At 42.9% G+C, this 25,145-nt stretch overlaps 2 protein-coding genes across 3 annotated transcripts in view; both read left to right on the top strand.

The window, feature by feature from the left end:
• Positions 1-383: 383 nt before the first annotated feature.
• Positions 384-3,371, top strand: ticam1 (toll-like receptor adaptor molecule 1). Its single transcript, XM_047590702.1, has 2 exons — positions 384-452; positions 805-3,371. Exon 2 carries the CDS (start codon positions 911-913, stop codon positions 2,627-2,629), a length of 1,719 nt encoding a protein of 572 aa, XP_047446658.1. The 5' UTR covers positions 384-452; positions 805-910; the 3' UTR covers positions 2,630-3,371.
• A 4,003-nt stretch (positions 3,372-7,374) lies between these two features.
• The window catches only part of camsap2b (calmodulin regulated spectrin-associated protein family, member 2b), a 31,249-nt gene continuing 13,478 nt past the window's right edge, over positions 7,375-25,145 (top strand). For both annotated transcript variants that reach the window (XM_047589307.1, XM_047589308.1), the window contains exons 1-4: positions 7,375-8,100; positions 13,094-13,353; positions 20,557-20,736; positions 21,897-21,983. In XM_047589307.1, coding sequence (XP_047445263.1) covers positions 7,962-8,100; positions 13,094-13,353; positions 20,557-20,736; positions 21,897-21,983 — 666 coding nt within the window. In that variant the 5' untranslated portion in view covers positions 7,375-7,961. The remainder of the gene's footprint in view (positions 8,101-13,093; positions 13,354-20,556; positions 20,737-21,896; positions 21,984-25,145) is intronic.

The raw sequence follows: 25,145 nt of genomic DNA on the forward strand, positions 1-25,145 counted from the left end.
CTGATGTTGGCTTGCACTCTGCCTGGTGTGACCCCACCCCTGGTAAATACAGGGTTGGAGGTTTCCTCCGTGGATAAAAATACACTTGCCTCTCAGCCGAGGGGGAGAAAAGCCAGAATTCTTCTCTCCTATTGTGCTGTGGAGCTACTGACTGCACACAGAAACAGATTTGTTTAGGCGGACAAGAAATTGATGAAGAAAACAGATGCCAGAGAATCACAAAGTACACGAGTAATGTCAGTGGGTGAGAGGACCATGAACATACCACTGTAAGGACTGAGCAACTCAGTAATGTGATAATACTGAGAGGTATGATCTTCACACCGATTCCTCTTCCTACTTTTGTCTTTTTGTCCCTCTTGGGCTCCCATACTGCACAGTTCGTGACATCATCAGTGTGCTGGAGCTAAAAGTAATTGCTTCAAGCTGGCAGAGGCCTACGACTGCAACAGGTACGATTACTGACAAACTTAACTCCTAGAGTTTGACAATGTGTGTGGTGATGCTCAAAGAAGTTAATCCCACAGTTGCAGTTACTCCCGTTGAGAGAAAAGAGTTTTGTACCGGCTCAAATGAGACACTCTTCGTGACTTCCTTATTTGAGCTGGCAGCACACTCTCCAAGTTCACTGTCATTGCTCTGGTAATGCAGTTGCAGGGACTTATTTGTATCAGCTCAAATGTTTACTTTACCTCGTTATCTGTATAGCTGCCTACTTTTTTAACATGCTATTTAAGTTTAAACAGATTAGCATGTTGCCTGTGTGATTTCTGACATTTCTGTTTGTTTTAATGTTGTTTTAAGAAAGAAGAATGGCCAGGGAATTGCGCACCCCTCTTTCCAAGAGCTCCCGTTTTTTGAAGAACTGAAGAGGATCATGTTTTAAAACTACCCGGACTCTCTTGACTAAATGTTGGACCTCGGGAAGCAGGCAAAAGTGAAAATGAGTCATGAGGCCCAAGGGCCGGGGCTGAGAGATGCCTTTGACGTTCTAGTCAAGACACCATCGCAGCGACTGCTAAGCCTAACAATGCAACTGGGCGAGTCTCCTGAAGAGAGTATCGTACACGCCTTGTGTCTGATCGTTCTCCAGAGAGAGGAGCAGGCCCTGAAGAAACTCCAGATGCTGAGGGATAACTCCATCGCTAAATATCTGACTGAAAACTTGAAAACGAGTGGAGGGACGTTACAAGATCTTGAAATTCATTGTGGTTCTTTTCAAGAATTAACTAGAGAATCTTTGGCAACGTTGGCCCGAATTTTTAAAGTTTTGTCAGAGAAGAGGTTGTGTGATTCGCTAAAAAGGGATCTGGCTTATAAGAGAGTCATTTCCAGTGACTTGACAAAAACAGGCAACGGTGAGGATCAGGGGTATGATCAGATCAAAGAGGAAGCTAAAGATGTCTGTGGGCCTGAGTTTGCAGAGTGGATGTGCTCCTGGAGCGACGTCAAGTCAGAGTCTGACCTTGATCCTCAGGGAAGCCTGGTTGAAGGAAATAGTACTTTAAAAGTTGCTGGGTCTCAGCATACGTCAGTGAGCCTTCCCAGCCCTCTTCAGACAAGCCTCTCAGAGCCTTCTTACCCCACTCATTTAGAGATAAGTATTGCTCCAACAGTCTCGTTTCAAGGAGACAAAATAAGTCCGCAAACATCAGAAACCCCCAAACTAAATCCACCTGAGCAATTGCAATTAGCTGAGCCTAAACCCACCGGATCTCCTCTGTTTGGAGCAAAAACAGACTCAAAGATGGATGGGACCTTAATGGCTACGAGTCACACCACCCAGACTCCAGACCAAACACAAAAGCCAAGCATTGAAGCAAGATTTGCACTTCCTACCGCGACGAAAATTCTTGAACCCGCGACGCTTACTCCAGCAGGCTTCTTTGAAAGTAAAGGTGCGGAAGATTTCGAAGAGGACATATTTTATGCGTTCGTTATCTTGCATGCTCCAGATGATGCAGACATGGCCGAGTCCATGAAGGAAAAACTGGAAGAAGTCATCGGTTTTGCTGGCGCAACTTTTGCGGATGAGTTTGCCCTCCCCGGTAAGAGCACTCTGAAGTGTGTGGAAGATGCTATAAACAACTCGGCCTATACCTTCCTGCTCCTTACCCGCAACTTCAACTCTCGGATGCTGGAGATGAAGACAAACACTGCTCTTATCAACTCCATAAACAATAGACACAAGTACAACACTGTTATCCCTCTGTTGCCGCGGGAGAACTGCATGCCCAAACAGTGCATCCCACTAATTCTGCAGACGCTAGTTCCACTTGAGGAGAACAGGAGCTTTGAGAAAAAACTAAAAAGGTCATTGTCGACAGAAAAGATTGAAAGGCAGAGAAAAATCTGGACTAAAGAGCAGGAACAGAAAATTCTGCAACAGAAAAGTTTAAACCAGAGGGACAATGACAACCTGAACCGTTTTCTGCAGCAAAACTGTTGCATCGGTGCCAGTGGTTCAACAGAGGATGGTGGTGACGGCAGGGTGTGGTGGCAACAACAACCAAACATTCATATTGAAAATGCCAAGTACATAATGATTGGCAATGATTCTCGCATGAGTGTGGATTTGGGAGGAAGTACAGACAATAAGGATTCGCTTGACAGAGAGGAGGGGCAATAAACGTAAAGGTGAACTCAAAGCTGACTGTCTGGTTTCCTGGGATCAGTGAACATGTGGAAATTGAAAGAATTGTATTTTGAACACTAAAATATCAAAGGTGTAAAAACCACTGTAAGTGGCAAAACTCAAATGATAATTTAAATGCCTTTTAAATGTTTTTTTTTTTAAAAAAAGACACTGTAACAGTAACGTACACTGATCAGCCACAACATCATGAACTATGAGTTGAGAAGTAAATGGCATCGACCATCTTACTGACAATTCAATGTTCTGCCAGCTGGGAAGCTTTTGGACCCGAGATTCATGTAGGTGCACCACCCACCCACACCAGACCAAGTACCCCATCCCATAGCAAAGAAAAGCCTGGTACAGACACACACATAAAAACGGTTTAGAAACTCGAAAAACATGAAGAACAGCACAACTCGTTGACTGTAGATCTCAAGTAACTGATCAAGTATCTGCGGGATGCACTGGAGCAAACCTGATCCACAGAGACCCCTCCCCTCAACCCCAGAGGACCCATGTCCATTCTCTGATGAATCACAGCTGTTTTGGAGACACACCGGATTTTTAGCGGAATACTGACATCTACTGGCCGATATGTGATACGTGCTTTCTGACCTTTTTTTAAGTTGCATGAACCGCCTCTAGTCGCTAGAGAGCAACACTTCCCCAGACATCGATGTCTACCTGCCATTTGACAACTTTTGGAATAAAATGTGGAATCTGGGAAATATCAGTGTTGGTGATCATATTCATTTTCTAGAGGCAGATTTTTAGAACACAATCTTCTATATTATCAACTTTATCATCTCATTCATGTCACTTCTCTGAGATAACACTCTTTCATGTCTTGAGTAACAGATGAACACAGTAGAGTCGTTTTTAACAGTCTGACTGAGACAAATCACTGGTTCAGTGGACCAGCTCAGGTCCATGATTAAATAGGACCTGCCAGTAAACCAGACAGGGTCCCAGAGAGGCTGCTTTTAATAGTTCAGACTGAAAATGAGGACAAGCAGCGAAAACAAGCTACCTGACCAGGCTGGATGGACGTCTTCAGTGTCTTCTTTAAGACATAAATGGGACTTATTTCTTACTGTTGTTTGTTTTGTGATTTTAGTGTCTCTTATGTTCTTGATTCTACATATAGAAGAATGAAGGATGCTATGAGTGATGTCTCTATATATTGTTGCTGTTGCTGATCTCTATGAGACACATAAGTGGTTTAAGTGTAAAGGAACCAGGATTTTATGAGCTTAACTAGCAAGTGAGTCTATTCTCACTGCTGAGTCTATTCTTTATATATATAAATGATATAAACCATAAATTATAAAGACTCCTCAGAAAGTATTCAGAGCCTTCGTAACACTTTAATATGTTATGAATTAAAATTTAAATGTAAAACTATTCCCAATTCAATCAGTCTTTCACTGTACTCTCAATAAACCTTAATGATGACGTCAAACCTGAAACCTCACATGGATTCAGATATTCAGGCTCCAAGTATCATCAAGTGAATTCTGTTTGCTTTGATAATCCTGGCACACTTGTTGAACCTGACTTAGAAAGCCTCGCCCCTGTGAGTATAATGTGGTACAATTCAGGACAAATAACAGACCATGAAGTCGAAGATAAAAGGCATAATGTAGAACAGATCAACGGTATAAAACTATAACTAAAGAAGTGAGTGTTCCCAGAAACAGAAAAGCATCAGGAATCTCCCTTGAGTTTCTTATCTGGCCAGTGTACAGGCAAGTAGATCCTTGGTGAGAACATGATGGAGAACTCTCAACGGTCCCTCACACAGAGCTTCACAAACCCGCTGCAGAGATGGGAGCGCCCTTCTCGACATTGTGTTTATGGTAAACCAGCAGCACTGAATCCATTTGGAGTAGAAGGCTGTGGAGCAGTCTGCATAGAGTTTGCAATGTGCACTAAACAAGAGAGCGAAGAAAACTATTTTAAGAACTACTGAACTATCTGAAAAGAAATACATGTACTTAATTACACCAGGGACCCATCTCATCTGTAATATTATGAATCCATACAGCATGGTGGTAGCAACATGGTGTAGGAGTGCTTCTCAGTGGTGGGGACTACTGGACTTATATGAACTGAGGGAAGAATTAAATAAATACAAAGCAGTTATTAAAAAATGGATTTAGAGAGTAAACTGTAGTAACCTAAGACGTGGTGACAGTCCACAGTTCAGTACAACCCTGAGTCAAAGCGATGATTATTCTGGAGAGAGTGTCAACACAGAAAATCTGAAGATGGTTGTTCGCATCTAATCTGAATGGGCTCCAATAGAGGAATGTGATAAAGGGCCCAAACCACGGTTTGCAAAGCCTTGACCCGAAAGGCCCACAGGAGCCCATAACAACAGTAAATGACAGAGTTTAAAAACAGAACAAGAAACAAAATATTTCACTTTGTCAATCTGGATGGTTGAAATTTTGTTTGGGGGAGGGAATGCCACTGTAATGCATTTCAAATTGAATTTACAAAACTGCAAAATGACAAAGTAATTTGTAAATTACTAGAAGTAAATCAAAATGTATAATGTCCCATTTGGGTAAGTATGCAGACCCAAAGTGTGGTCAGATACATTCTGCTTGCTTTAATAATCCTTGTGATATATCTGGTCAGAGCATTATGATAATTAGGTTACGCCTGACAGTCAGCTTCATTTATGTCCTTATTTTACATTAAATGAGCACTTTAGGATCCCAGTGTCACTCTGGTATTAGGTGCACGTACGTGACGTCACCGCAAGTGAAGTCTCTATGGTTAGGGTCACTGAGTGGTAAAAAGTGACAGTGGCAGTGAACACGGAGATTAGCCGCATTAGTTTGAACAATGGGCTTAAATGGCGCCTAAATTGTAAAATTAGTTTAAAAGAAGAGCTGTTGTGCGATTGACTGATTTGACAATCAGTCAGAGATTTATTTTTACAGGTATCTCCAACTGCTAAAGAAAAAAGAAGTAACTGGATCGCTGCATTACGAAGAAACAACTGGAATCCAGGAACAGAAACCTGGTGTTGTCGTTGACATTTTGTGTCAGGTAATATTAATTTGTACTGTATTCTTTGCCGAAGTCATACCTTATGTTACTTCTTATGTTGTGTTGTGTCGTTGATGTTTTGGCGTTTGGGATTTTGACGGTCGACAGTATCTATTTCAGTTCCAACAATAAATATTTGCGATCACTCGCAAATACAGGAGGAACAATACTACAGTATTGTTTGGCTAACGTTACTTCTCATTAAAGCTCTTAGCAATAGCATCATTTATTTAGCTACATTTATCAAGTGAAATGACCTAAAACTAACTTAAACTAACTGAAACCGATGCTAATCCACTTTTCAAAATCCATTCTGGTTCGTACAGATCATTGTCAAGTCCAATTGTCCTTAATTTGATCTGATAATCCACATTTTTCCTGTTCTCGCTCTATTTACTGACACGTTTCACTGTGTTTTTGTCACTCAGGGGGCGTGACCTCGGGCGGCAGTGACGTCAATGCATTCCTGGATAGTGCTGTTTGTTTGTATTAGCGATGCTTTCATTCATCAAGGAGAGTAACAAAACAGAGCTTTTTTTTTTCTTCTTCTCAGTCTTCTGTGCAACAGCCAAATACAATAATCTTAAACTGACTCTTTCTCTGTGTTGGTGAGTGTGCATGTGTGTGATATAATTCAGCCTAAACTCTGCTATATGTGAGTGACTACTTTACCATTAGTCTGCACTCACTGCTGAGGACTGACTCATGCTGACAGCTCACTGACAGAAGAATTTGACCAGATAACCACAATATTTACAGACTTATCTCTGAAAATAGTGACCTCACAGTACAGTAAGTTGTCAGACTGTGACAGATGTGCAGGAAACAGTATCGGAGGTTTATTTACTTTCTTTCTGTGTATGTAGGACAGGGATGACTGTTATTATCAAGTCCTCACATTACAAAAAAACAAAAAAGCTAAAATATAAAAGCTAAAATATTGTCGGCCTTATAGGTCTGCCTTCAGTCTCCAAAAGAGTTGTGACTCATCAGAGAATGGACATGGACCTTCTGAGGGTGTCCTGTGGTGTGGGAATGTTGTTAGTGGGGGCTTTTGGGTCCTATGGGTTGAGGGGAGGGGCCTTTGTGGATCATCCCACAGATACTTGATCGTTTTGGGATCTGGTGAATTTTGAGGGCAGGTCAACACCTTGTGCTGTTTTTCATTTTTTTGAGTTTTTCCTTAACCGTTTGTGTGTGTGTGTGTGTGTGTGTGTGTGTGTGTGTGTGTGTGTGTGTGTGTGTGTGTGTGTGTGTCAGGCTGCATCCTGCTGCCATCTATCTAGGTGTGTCATTGCCTGGGGTGGGGGTGTCCAGTTTGGTTTAGGTGACCATGCCTAAGTAACATCCACACAAATGCCAAAAGTTTCTCCTGTCAGTGGTTTTAATGTTGTTGCTTGTGTATGTGTCTGTTTCGTTGTTAAACTTTAGTGAATTATAGAACAATAATACTTTCAATTAGAATATTCAATTATAAATACTATAAACTTATATCATAAACTATACAGCAAACCAGCCCTGTATAGTATTTATTCTGTGAGTAGTTTGAATGTATTTCTCCATGGAAACAACATCTGGGGTTTAGTCAGCAACCATCCCGCCAGTTAACTCCACCTCTGCCTCTGCTACATGGTGGCGGCTCCAGTCAGGATTGAATAGACTGGGTGGGTGGATCGCGCCTGCGCAGTGCGTCCCATCCTCCGATCAGTGCGGCAGGAAAAGCGCAGAGGAGACGCCGCGGAGATAGAGGGAGAGGGGAGAACAGTTAGAAGAGAAAAGGGAAAAGGAAAAAAAAAGAAGAAGAACATGGACACAAACAGTCTGTTGAGTTCATATGGGAAACTGTCCCCTGGTGTTGGACTGTAGCTGTCCTCCTCTGCCGCACAGCTGCTCCGTTATGTCGACCTGAGGATAATAATTTCAGGGAATGGAGGAAATCTTCAGAAGAAACCTTGCCACTTTAACTGCGCCGTGCTGTCTTTGGGCTTGAAGGCTATGACTGAAACCTAAACTGAGGACGGAGCTCATGTAATCCAGGGGGGCTGCTATCCAACCCGTCGTGATCTCCAACATCAGGCCACGCTCAAAGTTTTTTTTTTCCATTTTTTTTTTATTTTGGTGTGGAGAAGGGGATTTTTTTTTTTTTTTTTTTTTTTTTGCTGCATTGAATTCCTCTGGACGGGATGTCATCCGCAGTCAGGAGGAACTCCTCCGGCTGACTGATCCTCCAGGGTGTAGCAGGGATCCACACGGAGAGACGATGGGAGATGCCACAGATGACAGAGGGATGAGACAGACCTTCATCGTCCCCGCGATCAAGAGCTTCGATCACTACGACTTCACCAGGGCCAAGATATCCTGCAGCCTGACGTGGCTGGTGGCCAAGGCTTTCGGCTCGGGTAGGTGGCGCCGCCTGTGCGTTTTCATTTTGGGTTTAGATGAGTGGGAAACACTGTCGAGGTAATCATCTGACACGTGAAAACGACGTGGCCTGTTGCTGTGCGCGATCAAGTGGGACTATTTTGCAAACAACATCCTGCAATCAGGCACTCACTGTGACAAACGAACACAATTAATCACTGGATTCCTCATTTGTTGTTGTTAGACTAAAAATCGTCCCTTGGTTTTGTTTTAGGGAATAGACAAGCAGTCAGATTAGGTCTAATTGTTGATTATTCGCAAACTAATGTAAATATCTGCTCTTGTTTACATTAGCTTGTTCTCCTCATGACAGTCCCTACCTGGAGGTCATAGGTCAAATCTGCTACATAACTACATTGTGTCACGGGGTTATTGGTTTAACCTTTTCCTTATCTACTGCTAAGTATGTCCAACAGCAGAAGTCACGCCAAAGGTTATGTAACACCACAGATCTTCACTGTCAGCCTTTACAGTTCACTGATGGCGATCCACAGAGACAAGACTTCTTAACTTGTGTGTGTAGGACTGTCAATAACAAGACCTTGCATTTGTCTCTAAAGGGGAAGTTTGAGGCAAACTCGATACATATGAACACATTCATTGACAAAAAAACCCAAGAAAATAATTTAGATATTATTAGCAATCAAAGGCCATGGAAATTAAGTCAGACTTTCTTTTGTTTGATATTCGTTACCTTACATCTAAATGCTCTTAAGTGTCCAATTGGCTTTGTCCTTAATGAGCAAAAAATTCATGAAAAACCATTTAAATGATTGATTTATAAATCACTTGCTGCTAAAATGATAGAAAAAGTTACTGTTCCAAGTGTGACCTCTTAAAATTGGAGACGTACATTAGAATATTGTCATGTGAGACACAGAAAAGAAGAGTCTTCTGCCTCCCTTTTGTCAGTGTTCTTGAAAAATAGTTGCTAATGAAGCTTCTACAAGCACCTGGTTGTCGTGTTTACCTTTTCTGGGCTGCAGTAATTGTGTTGGTTTTACATGGATGTGCGTGTGAGTAATCCATCTTTGTACGTGACTGCATGTGTGCACCTCTGTCCTCTGCGCGCTGTGGAAGCAGCTCTGGCTGACTGGCCTCATAAAGACTGAGTAATTCCAGCCTTCTCCGGGCCCAGAGGTTCACTCCAGTTCCTAATGAAAGCTTCTAACAGCTGCGCCTCCGTGTACTGTACGTTTCTCCAAACCTCTGAGTGGCCGCCACACAGCCTTCGAAAGATCCAGAGATCAAAAGATGGACCTCTGGCTCACACCCATTGATCCGACCGTGGGTGCCGAGCAGAGCCGCACTCTCTCGTTCAGCCTCAGAGAGCGTGAAATGGGGGGGGGAGACATACAGTGTAGCAACATGTGAGACAGGCCGACTCGGTTGTACAAGACCGGTGGGCTGTCGCATTCTGCCTTGTTTTTTCCCCAGCCCTCCGGTGACACACTTTCAGCGCCGCCGAGAACTGTGGCCCAATTCACAACCAGTCCTCAGAGTGTTCTCTGGCCTAGATAGGGCCGGTGAGCTATGGTTTGAGTCCGGTGATGCTCGGGGTGTAGCAACCTTACCATGAGCTCGGAGTTTGTGCTGAGAGATTTGCAATATTCACATGTTTGTGCTGCAGTATAGTGAGAAAACTGAATTCACACAGTAGTTTCAAAACAAGTTACATACAGAATGTAGTGTCCACCTCCCGAAATATACCCTTTATATCGTAGGTCTTCAAAGGGGGGTCCGCAGACCCCCTAGGAGTCCTTCAGGGAGGTTTCAAAATCGCTGGTTGATTAGACTTTTTTCTATATATTTTTTTAAATTTTTACCCCCACATTTCTTTAAATACACATTAACATGAATCCAACACATTTTATTAAAGGGGATAAATAGACATCGAAGATGTTATCTTTCATTCAGGGCTTCACTCATTCGGCGATACAGGAGCTGTCTCAACAGCACCAGAGCGCCACGCTAGCCTAGACCTGTCAATCAAAGCCTCCTGTACACAGTAGGCTCCGCCCCTATCGCTGCTGAGCCAATCGTGAGGCCGCATTTTACACGCTGGCTCTGTCAGGATCCCAGGCGCATGCTGCAATATTAGCAGAAGAGCAGCTAACAGCGCATGATATATATCGGTATGTTTGTGTTTACGACACGGCCACCCTACTGTTGCACATGTTTGAAATAAAAAAATGATGAATACTGAATACAAAATGATAATAATAATAATGTATATTTATCAATAGCACTAGGCCGAGTTTAATATAGAACACATATGGTAGGTAGAGGGTCCCTAGACCCCTGCTTTATGTAGATATAGACTGATTTTACATATGATAAGAAGAGCATGAGCAGGGATTTAGAGGTTTGTGAGTAGATGTGGATTTTCTGTTGCGTCCACATGTTAGTGTCACACTGAACGAAGGTTCAATTAATATAATGATATATTCAAATGTTTGGATGTGCTGCGCATATTTCTGCTATCGTCTTATTTAGGTGGTTAAGTGAAGCCACACTCAGCCCTCGTATCTGAAGCTTGGGAATGATCTCCGATGCTTTAAATGATCTTTAACAAACCTCAACTGGTCACAAACTGCATGTGATTTAAATTATTTACTGAGTTCTGACAGCTCTCTCTGCAAAAACTATTAGACTGTTAAATCTCAGCCTGTCATCAGCCTGTTAGAAAGCAATATGAACTGTCATTCACTGGCAAGTTTACACCAAACAGTCTAATCACAGCCGGAGCAGCGCGGCGTGACTCGACTGTGTCATTCAGGGCACAAGCGCGGGTCACTGTCCTCGACTTTTCATTGTGCTGATGCCCTTAGATGGCTCCAAGTGCAATTATTCAACTCTGTCGGCGTCACTCAAAACATTACGTAAAAAGTTTCCAGACCTCTACTGTTTTGGTTCAGTTTCTCTGCTCTGAGTAGAACCAGTGTCGTTCTTGGCTGCAGCAGTCAAGTGTTTTCAATGGAAAAGCTGTAAAAGCACCGCTGCACGCTATCTACTCCGCTCCAGACAGACAGACAGACAGACAGACAGACAGACAGACAGACAGACAGACAGACGGACAGACACACTTGGTGACTAGCTGGTGGATATGGTCGCTGGAGATAATAGACAGGAGGAGGCTAAAAGGAGAATGATGCTGGATTTACAGTGGCAAAGTGAATGTTAAAGTCGGCCAGAATTGTTAGTGTTTTGGTCACAGCTTATTTCTGCTGCACCCACATAGTCCAAAAAAAGTAAAAAATAAAAAAAAATCTGTAAGCGCAGGTTTAAAGTGATTCATGTGATAATGATCTGTATCATGAGTGAGTGTTTCATGACGAACGAAGGAAAGCTGAAGCTTTTTTTTTGAAGTTTTTTTTTATTTTTTTATTCCAAACCGCATCATTAACAAAGAGCAGAGAGATAAGCACTGCTGAGCACTGGGTTGTGTATGCTGAGCTGTGATCCCAGGGGTCTCCAGGGGAGCAGTCTTCTCCGTGCCTGGACTTCCTGTGGCAGCTACTTCCTGTCTGTTTCCTCTTTGATGGCCGACACAAAGGAGAGGGTTTTTACTTGACGAGGCAGATTTTTATGAACTCTGCGCTGCTGTAGCTGGCCTTTCTTGTAATTATATTCATGTAAATTCCCATTTACCTTGATCTGACTGTTTACGGTGGGGTTTACTGTGGGATTGTATCATAATCACCTAAAAGAAAATATTTAAAAATGTGTGTGGTCAGAGGTTGAATCATGGAGGCGCCGCTTCATTAATCATCTTTATAGACATCCCGACAGAAGCTGGATCGATTTTAAAGGTTGCGACTTGGGCTTGTTATAAAGTGGTGGAACATCTGCCTGTTGCTTTAAATATCTCTTTTCATCACACACTGTTGGGTCATGGGGAGGCTGCGCTCACCACAACCGCTGGAAAACTGCCGAGGTTTGATCACAAGCTTTGCGATTTATTTATTTTTTCTGGTCCGATCTTTATATCGTTTAGTGGCGTCTACGCGGTCCTTGTTTCGCAGAGTCGAGCTGTACCTTTAAGATGGATTCCTTTACTGTCCTTTGTTTTCCCCGGTGTGATTCAGAGGCAGGCAGAGAGGAAATGACCCCACGCACCAGGAATACTCACTCATACTCTTGTAAAAGTGTGTCACCACACACATACACACACACACACACACACACACACACACACACATGCACATTCTTATACAAGGGATATACAAGTATCAACCTACACTATACTGTATTTGCCATTCAGTGATTAATGAGTAGTACACTTTAGCTTCAACACTCATCATGTGGTTAACAACAACATACAGTAGTACCATGGAAAAAGAAAGCAGGAAACAGAGAAGAATGACTGAGTCCTGAAAGCGTAGCTGTTTACTCTTGTATTACCCGTGCTGTGGGGACATAAATGTGTTTACACGGCTCCATTTCAGGGGACAAAAATTGCAAGTCCCCATAATGTGGCTCATTTAAGTTTAGGGTTTGCTTTAAGGTTAGTTTGAGCCAGTGCCCTCTGGAGTGAAGGAAACACAGCCGTGTGTGTGTTTCTGTTCTGCTATTTTCTTCAAATCAGATTTGCTGGATGAGGTAACAGGATTAGAAGGTGCTCCACGCTTTGTAACTTACACTCCGCCAACACACATGTAGGCTGCAGTGTACTGGCACCCAAACACAAGCACGTCTTGTTGGGAACTTCAATAAGATAAGTAATGGAGGAGGTAAAAAAAAAAAAAAAAGCTCCTCTTGTTGAAATCCCCGGGGCTTATACTGACTCACTTTCCTCTAATTTTAATCTTCTTCTTCTCATACTTTCACCTGAAAGAGATTTTGGGTGAAGCATCAAAGAAAGCATTTACAATTTGCTTTCGTGTTGCTTTTTAAAAAACTTTTTTTTAACTCTCTGTCTTCTAAAACTAGTTTCATGTCTCCTCTCCTGCGTCCTTTCTCTCGCCTTAGACGCAGTACCAGAGGAGCTGGCTGAGCCTTTCTACAGAGACCAGTACAACCAGGAGCACCTGAAGCCGCCGGTCGCCTGCCTCCTTCAGTCTGCTGAGCTCTACTGCCGGGCGGGAAGCCTGATCCTCCGCAGCGATGCCGTCAAACCCTTACTGGGACACAATGCCGTCATCCAGGCCCTGGCCCAGAAAGGCCTGTACGTCACCGACCAGGACCGACTGGTCACTGAGAGAGATCTGACCAGCACACCCATACACATGGTGAGTGCAGATGTTCCCGACGTGACTGGATTCAGCCACGAACACAATTTATTCAATGTACTTTACCTCTAACGGTTATAGTTATATACAGTAATATGTACGTATAGGGCTGGGCAGTATACTGGTCCATGCTGAAAAGCAGGGTTTTTTCTGTTATGATATGAATTTTTTATATACTGGCGTATTTGATTACACATTGTTTGGAACGATGTGCCGTGAGACACTGTTTCAGACCGGGCATTTTCAGTGTAGTGCTTCTAAATACACATGGTGCGACTGGGTCACTGTGAGGTGTGGTGAAGATGGAAAGGTTCGAAAAAAGAAGCGGCAGGAACGGGAGGACAGGTGCCGTGTCAGCCGTTCAAGTTTTTTTTTTTGGGAGACTAGATGACCACGATTTCTGGGGACAGTCCCTGTTTTGGATAACCTGTCCCCCGGAAATAGCTGTCCCCGAATCCGTCCCCAATTTTAGCTTTATGAATGAGAAAAAAATGTTGCGCTCAGACTACAGTTATTACGTTAGCCAGTCGCGCTGCTATTGACATCACAGACATTTCACAGCAGTTTAAATATGGACAAATATGGACAAATATGTCCATATAAATGAAACCGTAATGACATCTTGATAACATTTAATTATTTTCTTTTAATATCTGAGCTGTAAATGTCCCCGGATTTCCACATCAACACATCAGTAGGCAGCGCTAACACAGGGCCATGCAAACCTGTTTTACTTCTAGTGTGGGATTATTCTACAATATTTACTTTAGTTGCATTAATTCCTCTTTCAACCTACTGGTGAAAGTGATGCATGAAAAAAATAAATACTGTAATACCATCAGAATTTTAAAAAATACTGTGATATACATTTGGGGTCATACAGCCCAGCCCTGTAATTGTATACATATTTAAAATTAATATATAACCATGGAAATATAAAGTGTGACATGCTAGGATTTGATTTATATCCCACTCTCTGTTGACTGCCAAGTCACGCATGTATGCACATGAGCACATAATCTATGGCTACACCTAATGGTTCATTTCGTTAATTGCCTATAAAACTAATGTTATCAGGTCTCAGGATTACTTAATGTAACCGACTACCAGCCATAAAACATGAAATTACAACACTATAAAACAGAAAACGGCAACAAACTCTCACATCTACTGTAAATGTTTGTCACTATCTGGATAAATGGCTCAAATTTATGGTCCGGATTGTCTGCAAACAGCTTTCATCGATTAGTCAATTACATTTCATAGTTTGAGCTTAACATGGCTGCGGATCTTAATGTGCGTCCTACTCTCTTGAAGAATACAATCTTGTGTTTGCATGTACGTCTCCACAAGTCCTACTGTTCCGCTGTCCTCCAAGATCTGTCCTGTTGAGAGAAAAACAACCGCTAATGACAGGTTTCCTATAGCAACCCATTCCTCACTGTTCAGTCTCTGTGTCATTAGACAAACATGGCTTAGCTCACACCACCGGGAGATGCTGTAGATACAAGTAGCATGTTGTCAGAACTACATCCAGATGGGAGAACGTAACAATCATCGATTGATCCGAACATTTTTATTAGATTTAGTCCAAAGAATGTCGGAAACAATTAAGTAAATGCAGATCATAAGTTGTTAAAGCTTAAGTGGTGTCTTTATACGACTTGTTTTCTTCAACCAAAAGTCCAAAACCCAAAGATATTTAATTGTACAGTGAACAAAAACCTCAGGTGTTGTAATTCTTGATCACTTCCAGTGGATTAACGGATTGATTGACTGGCTAATTGTTTCAGCTCTCGAACGTAATTAGGGACAAAAGAAGAGTGAGGGAGTGGTTCATTTATGATGTTTTACTTATGAACGGCAGATCCGGGCACTCTGCTAGCACACGCATGGCTGGAGACCGGGCGCTTCTGCTGACGCCAAAAGGTGTCTGCATTGCAGTGCGCTCTTTCCCCCTCCCTCCTCTCGTCTCTGTGTCTGTCTCACGGTTTCTTTCCTTGTCTTTCTCCGCGCTCGCTCTTTCTATCGTGGCCTCTTTTCAGTGGCTCGTCTCAGCTCTCTTCTCTTTTTTTTTGGACTAGAAAAGGAATATTTAAGCATACGTTCGTCGAGCCCGCCTTTGACCTCCTCATGCGCTCTCGGATTTTAGCTTCCTTTTAGCAGCCCTCCTCTGATGCTCGCTGTTAATACGGCTCCGGAGGATAAATCAGTCGCGAGCCATTTTCCTCCGTGCGTTCGATTGTTCCCATTGCATCACACATTGAGGATGTCACCATAGTGGGGGTGATGGGTGTTGATTCGATTGAAAGCTAAATGGTCCCACATCCTTTCAGTCCCTGTGTGCGTCTCCTCCGTCTGTCTCTGTGTCTCAGTTGGTTCAGTGGCAGATTTAAGTGGAAAAACGAAGCTCGTCGACTCCCACATATTGACCTTCATTTGTGTAACACGCAGACAGGGCTGTTAATTAATGTGCTTGTCCTTATTGTTACTTTCTGCCCTCGTCAATCCACTCAACTCGCTCTGCGCCGCATGCATTTGTGGACTCAGCAGGGTAATTTCAGTCGCACTGAAACTGAGGCTTTTCATTTTGGGTTATGGTATATCCGCAGAGAAAATGATGACCTCATGGTTTTTCCAAATACAGGAGAATAACTCTTGTCAGGCAAAGGAGGAGCGTGGCAGCCTGTCAGAGGACAAATGGCTACAGAGAGAAGGAAAGGGGGGGAGGTACGGAGTTTAGGGGGCTGCAATTTGGCTGCGAACCAGGAGGAAGCACGAAAGTAGAGCAAGAGAAGATAGGGAAAGTCTACGAGAGGACATGTGGGAGAAGGGCGCTTGGGAAGGAGGTGGCTCCTTTCTGGCGGCCGTCTCGACATGTGTGTGCCAGAGAATGAGTGGGAAAAGGCCCACTGTTAATGTGGCCATCTGGAAGGAGGGAGGGAGGGGAGTGGAGAAAGAGGGACGTGACGGAGGAGGAGGAGGACGAGGAGGAGGAGTAGGAGGAGAACGGTGGTGGCGTAGTAGTAGGGAGGGCTGGAGGAGAGGGAGCGAGGGAGGAAGGAGCAAGACGCGATGTGCGCTACTGCAGCACTGTAGAGGGTGGGGTCTCACAGTGAGTCAAAGCACGTCTGCTGCTGCAAAAAAAAAAAAGAGAACCCCCCCCTCCACACCACCAACCCCATCCTCTCAACGTCCACTCTTCACACACATGGGAACGCGCACAGAACCGGTGCACTCGAGACACGCATGCCCTTTTGTGGCCTGACTTCTTTCCTGCTTCTCCTTGACTTTTTTTTTTTTTTTTTTTGCGCCTCCCTCCTGCTCCCCTCTGCCCTCCGAGCGTTAAAGCACGGGGAAAGTGACGGAAGAGAGAGCAGCCGGGGCTGTAATTGAAATTGCCTGCAGAGGGGCGTGCACCTTCATCTCTCTGCTGAGTGCCGCTGAAAGATTCGGTGGATTTTCGTGGATGCGTGTGTGAGGGGAGATAGCCGGCAAGGTCGTTAGATTTTATTGGCCGTTTTGGACAATTGCGCCGCGACTGTCCGCTAACATCTCAGCAGAGCCAGACATGTGGGTGTAAAGCTGTGCAATAAAAAAAAACAACAAAAAAAAAAACACACACACATACTCCTCTGATGTAGGTCAACTTTGAGTGTGTCCCCGCACTGGACGGACACTTGTGATGTTTGTAGAGGATGAGGCTACTTTGATTATCTGTTTGCTCAGCTGTACAGTGCTTTCTCATAGATGCCTTTGATCAAGGGCACGCACGCACCCACATGGAGGTGTGCAACAGTGGCAGGAATGAATACTGATGCTCCTGTGAGATAGAGCGTAGTGCAGCACTGTACGGCTCTTTATGACCGGCGTCTGCCATTTCCACAGCCTTATAAGGCGCATCTGTCACCATGAGCGGTTTAGACTCGCTTCTGTGCACACATACACACCCCAAAGCCCTTTGTGGAGGTATAATAGACGGCCCATGGCTTTTGAACTCATCCTCTCGTGTTAACAGTGGTGTCTTTTTTGTCTATGGATATGTGAACAGTCTGTAGATGTGGCAGGCAGTGGCTCAGGATTTGCTGTCCTGCTTTTTGCTTCTCCGTTTCTCGGACTCGCACCCGTCTCCGCTCTCACATACACAACGTACACACGCGAGCTCAGGCTTTCTTAAAACACAGAAAGTTGTCGAGGTTGCGGGATGCTTCAGGTACCATTAAGGCAGTGAAATACAATCTGGTCCATTTTGACTTGCAGATTTACGAATTTTAAAGTTTTATTGCGTGTTGTAACACTGTGCAGGATTTACTCTATGACACTAGCAGACACGATTTTACAACCTTAGAAAGTTATGGTAACAGTGAATGCAGTTGCAGTGCGTAAGCAGCAGTAATTTGTCCTGACGTTATTAATCTTCCAGGAATGTGCCTTTTCAGGTACGGCTATGTGTACTATACATAGACTGGGGGGGGCTTTACCAAATCAAATCAAATTAGAAAAGGTGGCCAGTTTAAATACCATCCGAGTGAGCCAGTGACCTTGCAGCCCCAAAGCTTCTTCTCTAACCACCAATAACTGCAGCTTTGAATCTTTTCATTGTTTGCCACAAAACCGTTGGGATAATTTAAAAAATTGGACTAAGAGGTGTCATGTGAGTGTAGCTGAGGTAATCATGTGACGCTGAGGCAGAGAACCTACCACCTGTGAGGCTCATTCGGCCGCCTAATTTATGTACGACTTCAATCCTCAATAAAATGTAAACTAATTATACTGTTGTCATGAATCAGTAAATTACCAACAGGAATTGAAAATGTTCTTTGCACCAGTAAACATGTTTATTTCTGCTGCGGATATTTATTTTTGAAGGCAGCCTCCAGTGGCCATTAAAGGAACTGCAGTTTTTGCCCCTAGAAGTGTGTTGTATTTTGATATTTTGTGGAATATGTCTACAAATCAGGATCTTGTATTTTACGTTTTAAGTGGTGTAATTATTTTACTTTTGGCAGCCTCCGTTAAGAAAGAGAAAAATAACCTATTCATGTTGATACAGCTCCAGATGCTAATGTGCTATACACAATATTTTATAAAACCTTCAAAACACGCAGTTTGTTCAGCTAAGAGACAAACATTTACATACCACTATACACTATTTGTATAACACATTTCCTTTCTCAACAATGCTCCAAAGTTCTTGACAAAAAGAAATAAACCCCAAAAAGGAAGATTGTTGGCACGGTGGAAGAAACAGCAGTAAAAACCAATGATAATAAAAATAAAGATCATTTCTGTAAATAAATAAAAACATTAAAAAAAAATGGAGAGAAATGTTTTAAGAAGTTGTTTTGAAGAAGGAAGAGACTTGCTGTGTCTGAATTTGAAAGACAGAACCGTTCTGAAGATGGCTCTAGTAGAAAACCACATTACTTCCACACAGACCGTGACCTGGAAATAGCCAGCAGCCCACAAACTGTGTGTTTATGTTTAATTAAAGAAAAATTGCTATCAAAAATAAATTAATACAAGTGATGTGTCACTATCTTCTAAATCCATGCGGCTTCCAGTCTTAAACTCTGAACGCACACATTTCCATGCACACATCTACACAAGCTTCTTAACACCATTAAAGATTTAGGAGTTTTATGCAAATGAGTTCGGAAAAAGCTTCAATCACAGGAAAGAGCTCAGAGGGTTTTCATGAAAGTCCTGTTGTCAGGGTCTCCAGCTTCGTTCTAAGCAGCTTGGCCTGCCTCCCCCATCACGTTCACTCCCTGTCAGTCTGTCCAGCTGCTGGCCAGATGCCCTGCAGCACCTCTGGAGGAGAATTCACGCAATGTGAAATATCTTGCAACATCCTGGGGGGGGGGCATAGATTGAAAACAGCGTCTGCAGAAGGTTTCATAAACAGATTCTTGTTCAAGCACCAGACAAAACAATCCTGTTATTCTTGTAAAAAATGCGACAGGTGTAGCATTCATTGTAACGTACTTAATGCCAGCGGCATCATGTAAAGGTCAGCTGACGTGTTATTGCGTTCTTATATTTATGTGATAATATTTAGTGCCGAAAAACATTGTTGGTGAGCTGCAAATATTCTGTTATCAATTGCTTTAACAGCTAATTCACAATTAATGCCAAATATTGTTCTGTTCCACCTTCTAAATTAAGGGAATTTACTTCTTTTCTGTGATTTTTTTTGTTTGTCCTGAATTAGCAAAACAATAGAAAGCATCACCTTGGAGCTCGGCAATAGTTTGAATATTCTATGAAATTTTATTAATTGAAGCAATACATTGCTCCAAAAATTTAAAGTTGGTTTCACTTCTGTAAAATAAGACCTTGGTTTCATGTTTTTTAATTATTCCAATTGATTTAAGCATATTGTGTGCAGTTACTAACAACAGGTGACCCTCAAGTTCAGTTTATTGAAGCCTCTCAACACTTATTTCCATGAATAGTTGCTTCCCAGTGGTTATTTTACTCCTGTACACTCTGTCTGTTTAGACTGGCTCTGTAGCATGAGGTGATGACATTGAGTACCACTAGCGGGCCAAAGGACTGCACCAGGAGTCTGTTTCTTGGGGAAACTCTTGGTCACACTGTTGTTTGGAGCCTTCTGGTTATGAATGAAACCTTGTGCTTCACAGCGCAGGCTCTGGAGGGACAGATTCTCTCCGCTTGTTTATGTCAGTTTGAGCACAAGACTCTAGATGTTTGTTCGGTTAGGTTGGACATGTGGACGGATGCTTAGGTAAGCACAGAGCAGACGTAAGCACATATACACACACGCAGCGTAAATGTTGTTGGATAGTGTGACAGGAAAGGGAAAAGGGAGGTCTGTTGGTCTGACCGGTCTGGAATGGGATTAGAGAGGCTAGGAGAATGTCAAGCTTTGTGTAGGTGTTGATGGCTGCTAAGTGGTTGAACCACTCAAATAAGACGAAGGACTCGATATTAAACAAAGCCTGAACTTTGAAACCCGCTCAGCAGACATTTAATGGAGCAAAATGGTCTCAAATGTCATAAGGAACGAGGGAGGGGAGAAATGGTGATAAACTTTATAGGATGTCGCTCACACATCAACAGTGTCCTGACTGGGTTTTACACCCTTCATGAAAAAGATGTAGGTACAGTGGGAAGGTAAAAGGAGATTGTAGCCCCGTAGCTGTACTCATCCTTTTAATTTGCTGTGTGTTTGTGCAGAGTTCCCATCTGGCGCTCATAGACACCCTGATGATGGCCTACACGGTGGAGATGGTGAGCGTGGAGAGGGTGATGTCCTGCATCAACAGGTACTCCTCAGCTGAGCCATCGCGAGGTGACGGACTCGTCCAGGAGCTGCCTTATGACACGGAGGACGCGATCATCACCTGGATCAACAAGGTACACACGGACATCCGTCAACTTTTTACAGACGACGACAACTGCACACTTTAGACTCTTTTAGGGTACTGCAGGATAAAGATGTCATATAAATGTTGGCATCTCCTCAGTTAACATTTCTTTGATGTGTTCCATCTTTATCCATCCAAAACAATCAATTCTGAAATTGATCAGAAGTGGAGAAGCAGTTGGAAAGTGGTTGGAATCACGCTACTACCAAGCGGACCAATCACAGCCCTTGTGGTCTGCACGTCAGCTACAGCGCTAGGGTCTGCATTACGCTCTGCACTGTCGCCATGGCTACGCCGTCAAATTGATGCAGAAGTCTAAACTACCTTTTACTTTTTATTTGACTTATTTGGATTTAGCCGACATGAAAGATGCTGGACAGTGCGTCAACTCTCAGTTCCTCTACTGCTGATTCAAAATGTGTTTCTAACTAAATGACAAACTGGCACCAGCCGTATGTAATGATGTTAGAGATTACCAAGAGATAAGAGACTCTGTCCAACACTGTCTGTTCTGCTAAAGCAGGATTGGGAGAGTAAATTCGAACATCGTGTGGGCTTTAAAATTTAAGAGGACTTTAACACACAGCTCTAAATTATTTCGCCATGTCAATGATTATTTATTCAGATGAAGTCGCATTTGCAGCCCATGAGGAATAAGAAAGTGTTTCAGGAGATACATTTTAAACATCTGCCTCTATAATTTAGGCACGTGTGCATCTTTCTTTCATTTGTAGAGCCAAGCACAGTAAAAACATGGGGGATCGTGTAGCCTGGAGACATAGCAGGCCGTGATTGGGAAAGGCAGATGTGACCTTTGTGGATCCTCAGGCCAAAGTGTTGCCAAATTAAGTCTAATTAAAAGAAAGTACCACCAGTAGAATCTTTGAAGCTGTTTTTACATTGTGCTTGAGCTAAAGTCAGCTGAGAACTAGATATTGTGTTGCAATAATATTTAACATCAGTCATTAATGGTTGATGTTGGTGGTGAAAAATTTGTCTTTGATGTGTAGAGCCTCTCACCCTCATGTTCACGTTCCTCCTGTCGGCAGCACAGACTCACCATTCAGCCTCAGAGTGAACCAAATGCCTGTGTGAAACCTGACCTCTCTTGTTCTCTGTGTGCCTCTTTCTTTCTCCCTTTCTCCCAAGGTGAATGAACACCTGAGGGACATCCTGGTAGAGGAGCAAAAGTTGCGAGAGGCCTCTATCCAGGAGTCAAACAACACAACACAGAAAGTAAGTATGCACACAAAACTCTGTGTCGGCCGCCCAGACAACCGGGTGTTGAATGTGAACAGACATTTCTTGTGTTTTATCTTAATTGCTTTTATTTTGAGCCTCTCATATTTTCATTTAGTCTCCAATTAAGTTAACATTATTGGATTTTAAACTTTTACGCATGAGCACATGTCTTCGTCCACATGAGGCACTCGCAGACAGACAGACAGACAGACACACACACACACACACAGTGTGGCCCAGTAAACAGAGCTGAGTAAATCAGAGGGAACAGATGAGCTCAGTCTCTGACCAGCTGCAGAGAAAAGTTGGCAAGGGTTGCCAACACTGCTGTTAGAGGACACAAAGAAATGTGCTAAAGGGACAGAGGAGGAGAGAAATTGTGACAGACCGAGGAGGAGGACGAGAGGGGAAGAGAAAAAAGAGTGAAGAGGGATAATCAGAGACGGGGGAAAGAAAGGACACCATGGCTGAAGACATTAAGAGGGACACTTGGGAACTCTGTCAGCTTGTAGCAAAAGAGAGCCGCTGGCAGGCGGTCAGTGTCGTCCTGCAGGCCTGGTGGTTATGTAAGGCCAGTGTGAAACAGCGACTCAGTCTTCCGGCACAAACTGCAGTCAGCTACCGTCCTCCTCTACCCACTCTGTTACAGCAGTATGTTGTCAGGCCTCTGGTCGGGGTATTGAATAATGTGGGAAGATGGTGAAAACATGTAAAGTAGAACGATGCTATGCTATGCTATGTTGTATCAAATCAAAACACTAACTCACTCACTCACTCTCTCTGAATGTATAGCCTATATAACGTCTGAGTTTTCAAAGTTAGCTTCAGCTCACTGGTGTGCTAACATTTAGCTTTGGAGCCTGCAGCCATGCTAGCAGTTCTGAGAGGCTGCACATACACTGCTTTCAGCTAAATGCTAATGATAGCATGGCAATGTAGTCAGCGACAGTGCTGACATGTTCACAGTTTTGCAGGTGTAATGTTTACTATCTTCACCAGCAGGCTAACATTTGCTAGTTAACATTAAGGACAAACTAAACAGCACAAGAGCAAAATAGTCACCCTCTCTATAAAATGTTTTTATCAGCTTAAACCATAGAGATTATTCAGCCTGGACGAAAATGATGGTCATCCAAAACAAATTACAGATTTATTTCAGATTACATTACGAAAATACATAATTCACCCTGGGCTACAACGTGTTCTACATGCAGATGTCTTTATTTGAGTAAATTCCTCCTGAGGGTGACAGGCTGGCAGATTTTTCAGGCTGGTTGACAGAAAAACTGATTTCACCATCCACAAAGTCCCACTGCAAGCACAGCCGAAAACATGGTAGCGCGTCAAAATTCTGACGGTATTTTTTTTTTTTTCATGCATTATCAGGTGTTCATAACATTTTGTGCTGGTTGAGAGAGGAATTAATTCAGTAGATTGATAAAGGATGGACTATTTTACTGTGATGATGAGTAAATATTGTAGAATAATCCCACACTAGTAGTAAAACAGGTTTGCATGGCTGCACTGTCTGCTGATGAGGAAATCCTGGGACATTTTTACAGCTCAGAGCTTGAAAAAAAAAACATTTTTTTATCAACATAAACTGGAGAAACAGGGACAGTTATGGTTTCATTTATTTTGACATATTTATTCATATTTTAACATATTTAAACTGCTATGTCTGTAATATCAATAGCAGTGCGGCCGGTTACCGTAACAATTGTAGTCTGCGTGCAACCTTTTTTTCTCATTCATAACAAGCTAAAATTGGGGACAGCTTTAGCCGGGGAACAGGACGTCCAAAACGGGGACTGTCCCAAGAAATCAGACGTCGAGACACCCTAAAAAAAATCAACATGACATCTTTTATGGCACAAGTCCTCTCTCTTTCTACTGCTTAATTTTTTGGACATTTCCATCTTCACCACGCCTTGCAACCAGTGACGCTATCGCACCATACGTGTTTAGAAGATACAAGAACTTTCGTAACGCTGTGTAATCAAATACAACGGTGTGCCGGCATATTACAAATTCATATTAATCTACTTGGTCCTCAAAAAGCTGCAGGATGTCACTGGATCAGTTAGAAGTAAAAGAGTTTTTATTTGCTGTGAGGATTTCTTGGTGTATTTTGTACTTTTTGTCTGTTTTTATGTCAAAAAACTGTAGTGTTACTGCGATCGCTCTGTAAACTGATAACTTATAATGGGGCGTGTGACCTCCGCCACACTGACTCACATGTACACACACAGGCTTTGTCAAAAGCAACAAGTTACAACAAGGGACGAAGGCAGCGTTTTAAAGAATGCGAGGGTTAACTGGACGCTCAGTGTCAGTCAGCTGCTTTCCTAATCCGTGCTCCATCACACAGCTCCTTCTCTGCATTATCACCCTCAACAGAAGTCTATTCACTGACAAGGACGATAACATTACACACACACAAACACTCTCGAACATACACACCAGTGGATGAGCACAAGATGCTTCTCAGTGAGTATCCCAGTCTATTCTGGGACGTGTGAAACGTCTTTAACTGTGGTCTTATGACTAAGACTGTGATACTGAATGTCTGAATGTCTAACATAGGTACATATGTGACTCAGTGTGAAGATATAAAAACTGTGGCTCATTATACAGGAATCAGAATTATCTGCTGTTAGAAAAATCTGATTATTATGGCTGTAGAGGTAAAGCAATAGGTCCTGTTGATCGGTTTGTAACATCTCAAGGACCTTTCAACAGACTCAAGTGGATCTAGTGGAATGTAAGCACAGAGGCCAAGAAATGAACGGTTCACTTTAGGTGAAGATCTGGATTTAGAAGAGCAACTGAGTGGTGGGTTAAGTCTCAAATTGAAAAATTTAATATAAGAGCAAAGTTTTACCCTTAAACTTATCGTCCATCTTCTTACTTGGACATCTCTGGACTAGTAAGATGAAATAGATTTTTTGGCAACATCAGTGACGTAGCTGTTAAGATTATAATAAGGGACGTGATCTCTGATAAAGCCACAACATGTGATCTAGCACTGTTATCAAATTAAAATCAGCCTTTATGAAAAGGTAGATTGTGTCATTTTCCTAGAGGTGCAACAACTCACAGTTCTTTCACGAGTTAAGAGAGGATCTGTCTCCTGTCTGTAGCGGGGCAGTAGTA

Source organism: Mugil cephalus, chromosome 7 (genome assembly GCF_022458985.1).
Source record: "Mugil cephalus isolate CIBA_MC_2020 chromosome 7, CIBA_Mcephalus_1.1, whole genome shotgun sequence".
NCBI lineage: Eukaryota > Metazoa > Chordata > Actinopteri > Mugiliformes > Mugilidae > Mugil > Mugil cephalus.

Bases quoted from the DNA above. Each gene is read 5' to 3' on its own strand.
- ticam1 (XM_047590702.1), top strand. From the start codon at position 911: ATGTTGGACCTCGGGAAGCAGGCAAAAGTGAAAATGAGTCATGAGGCC.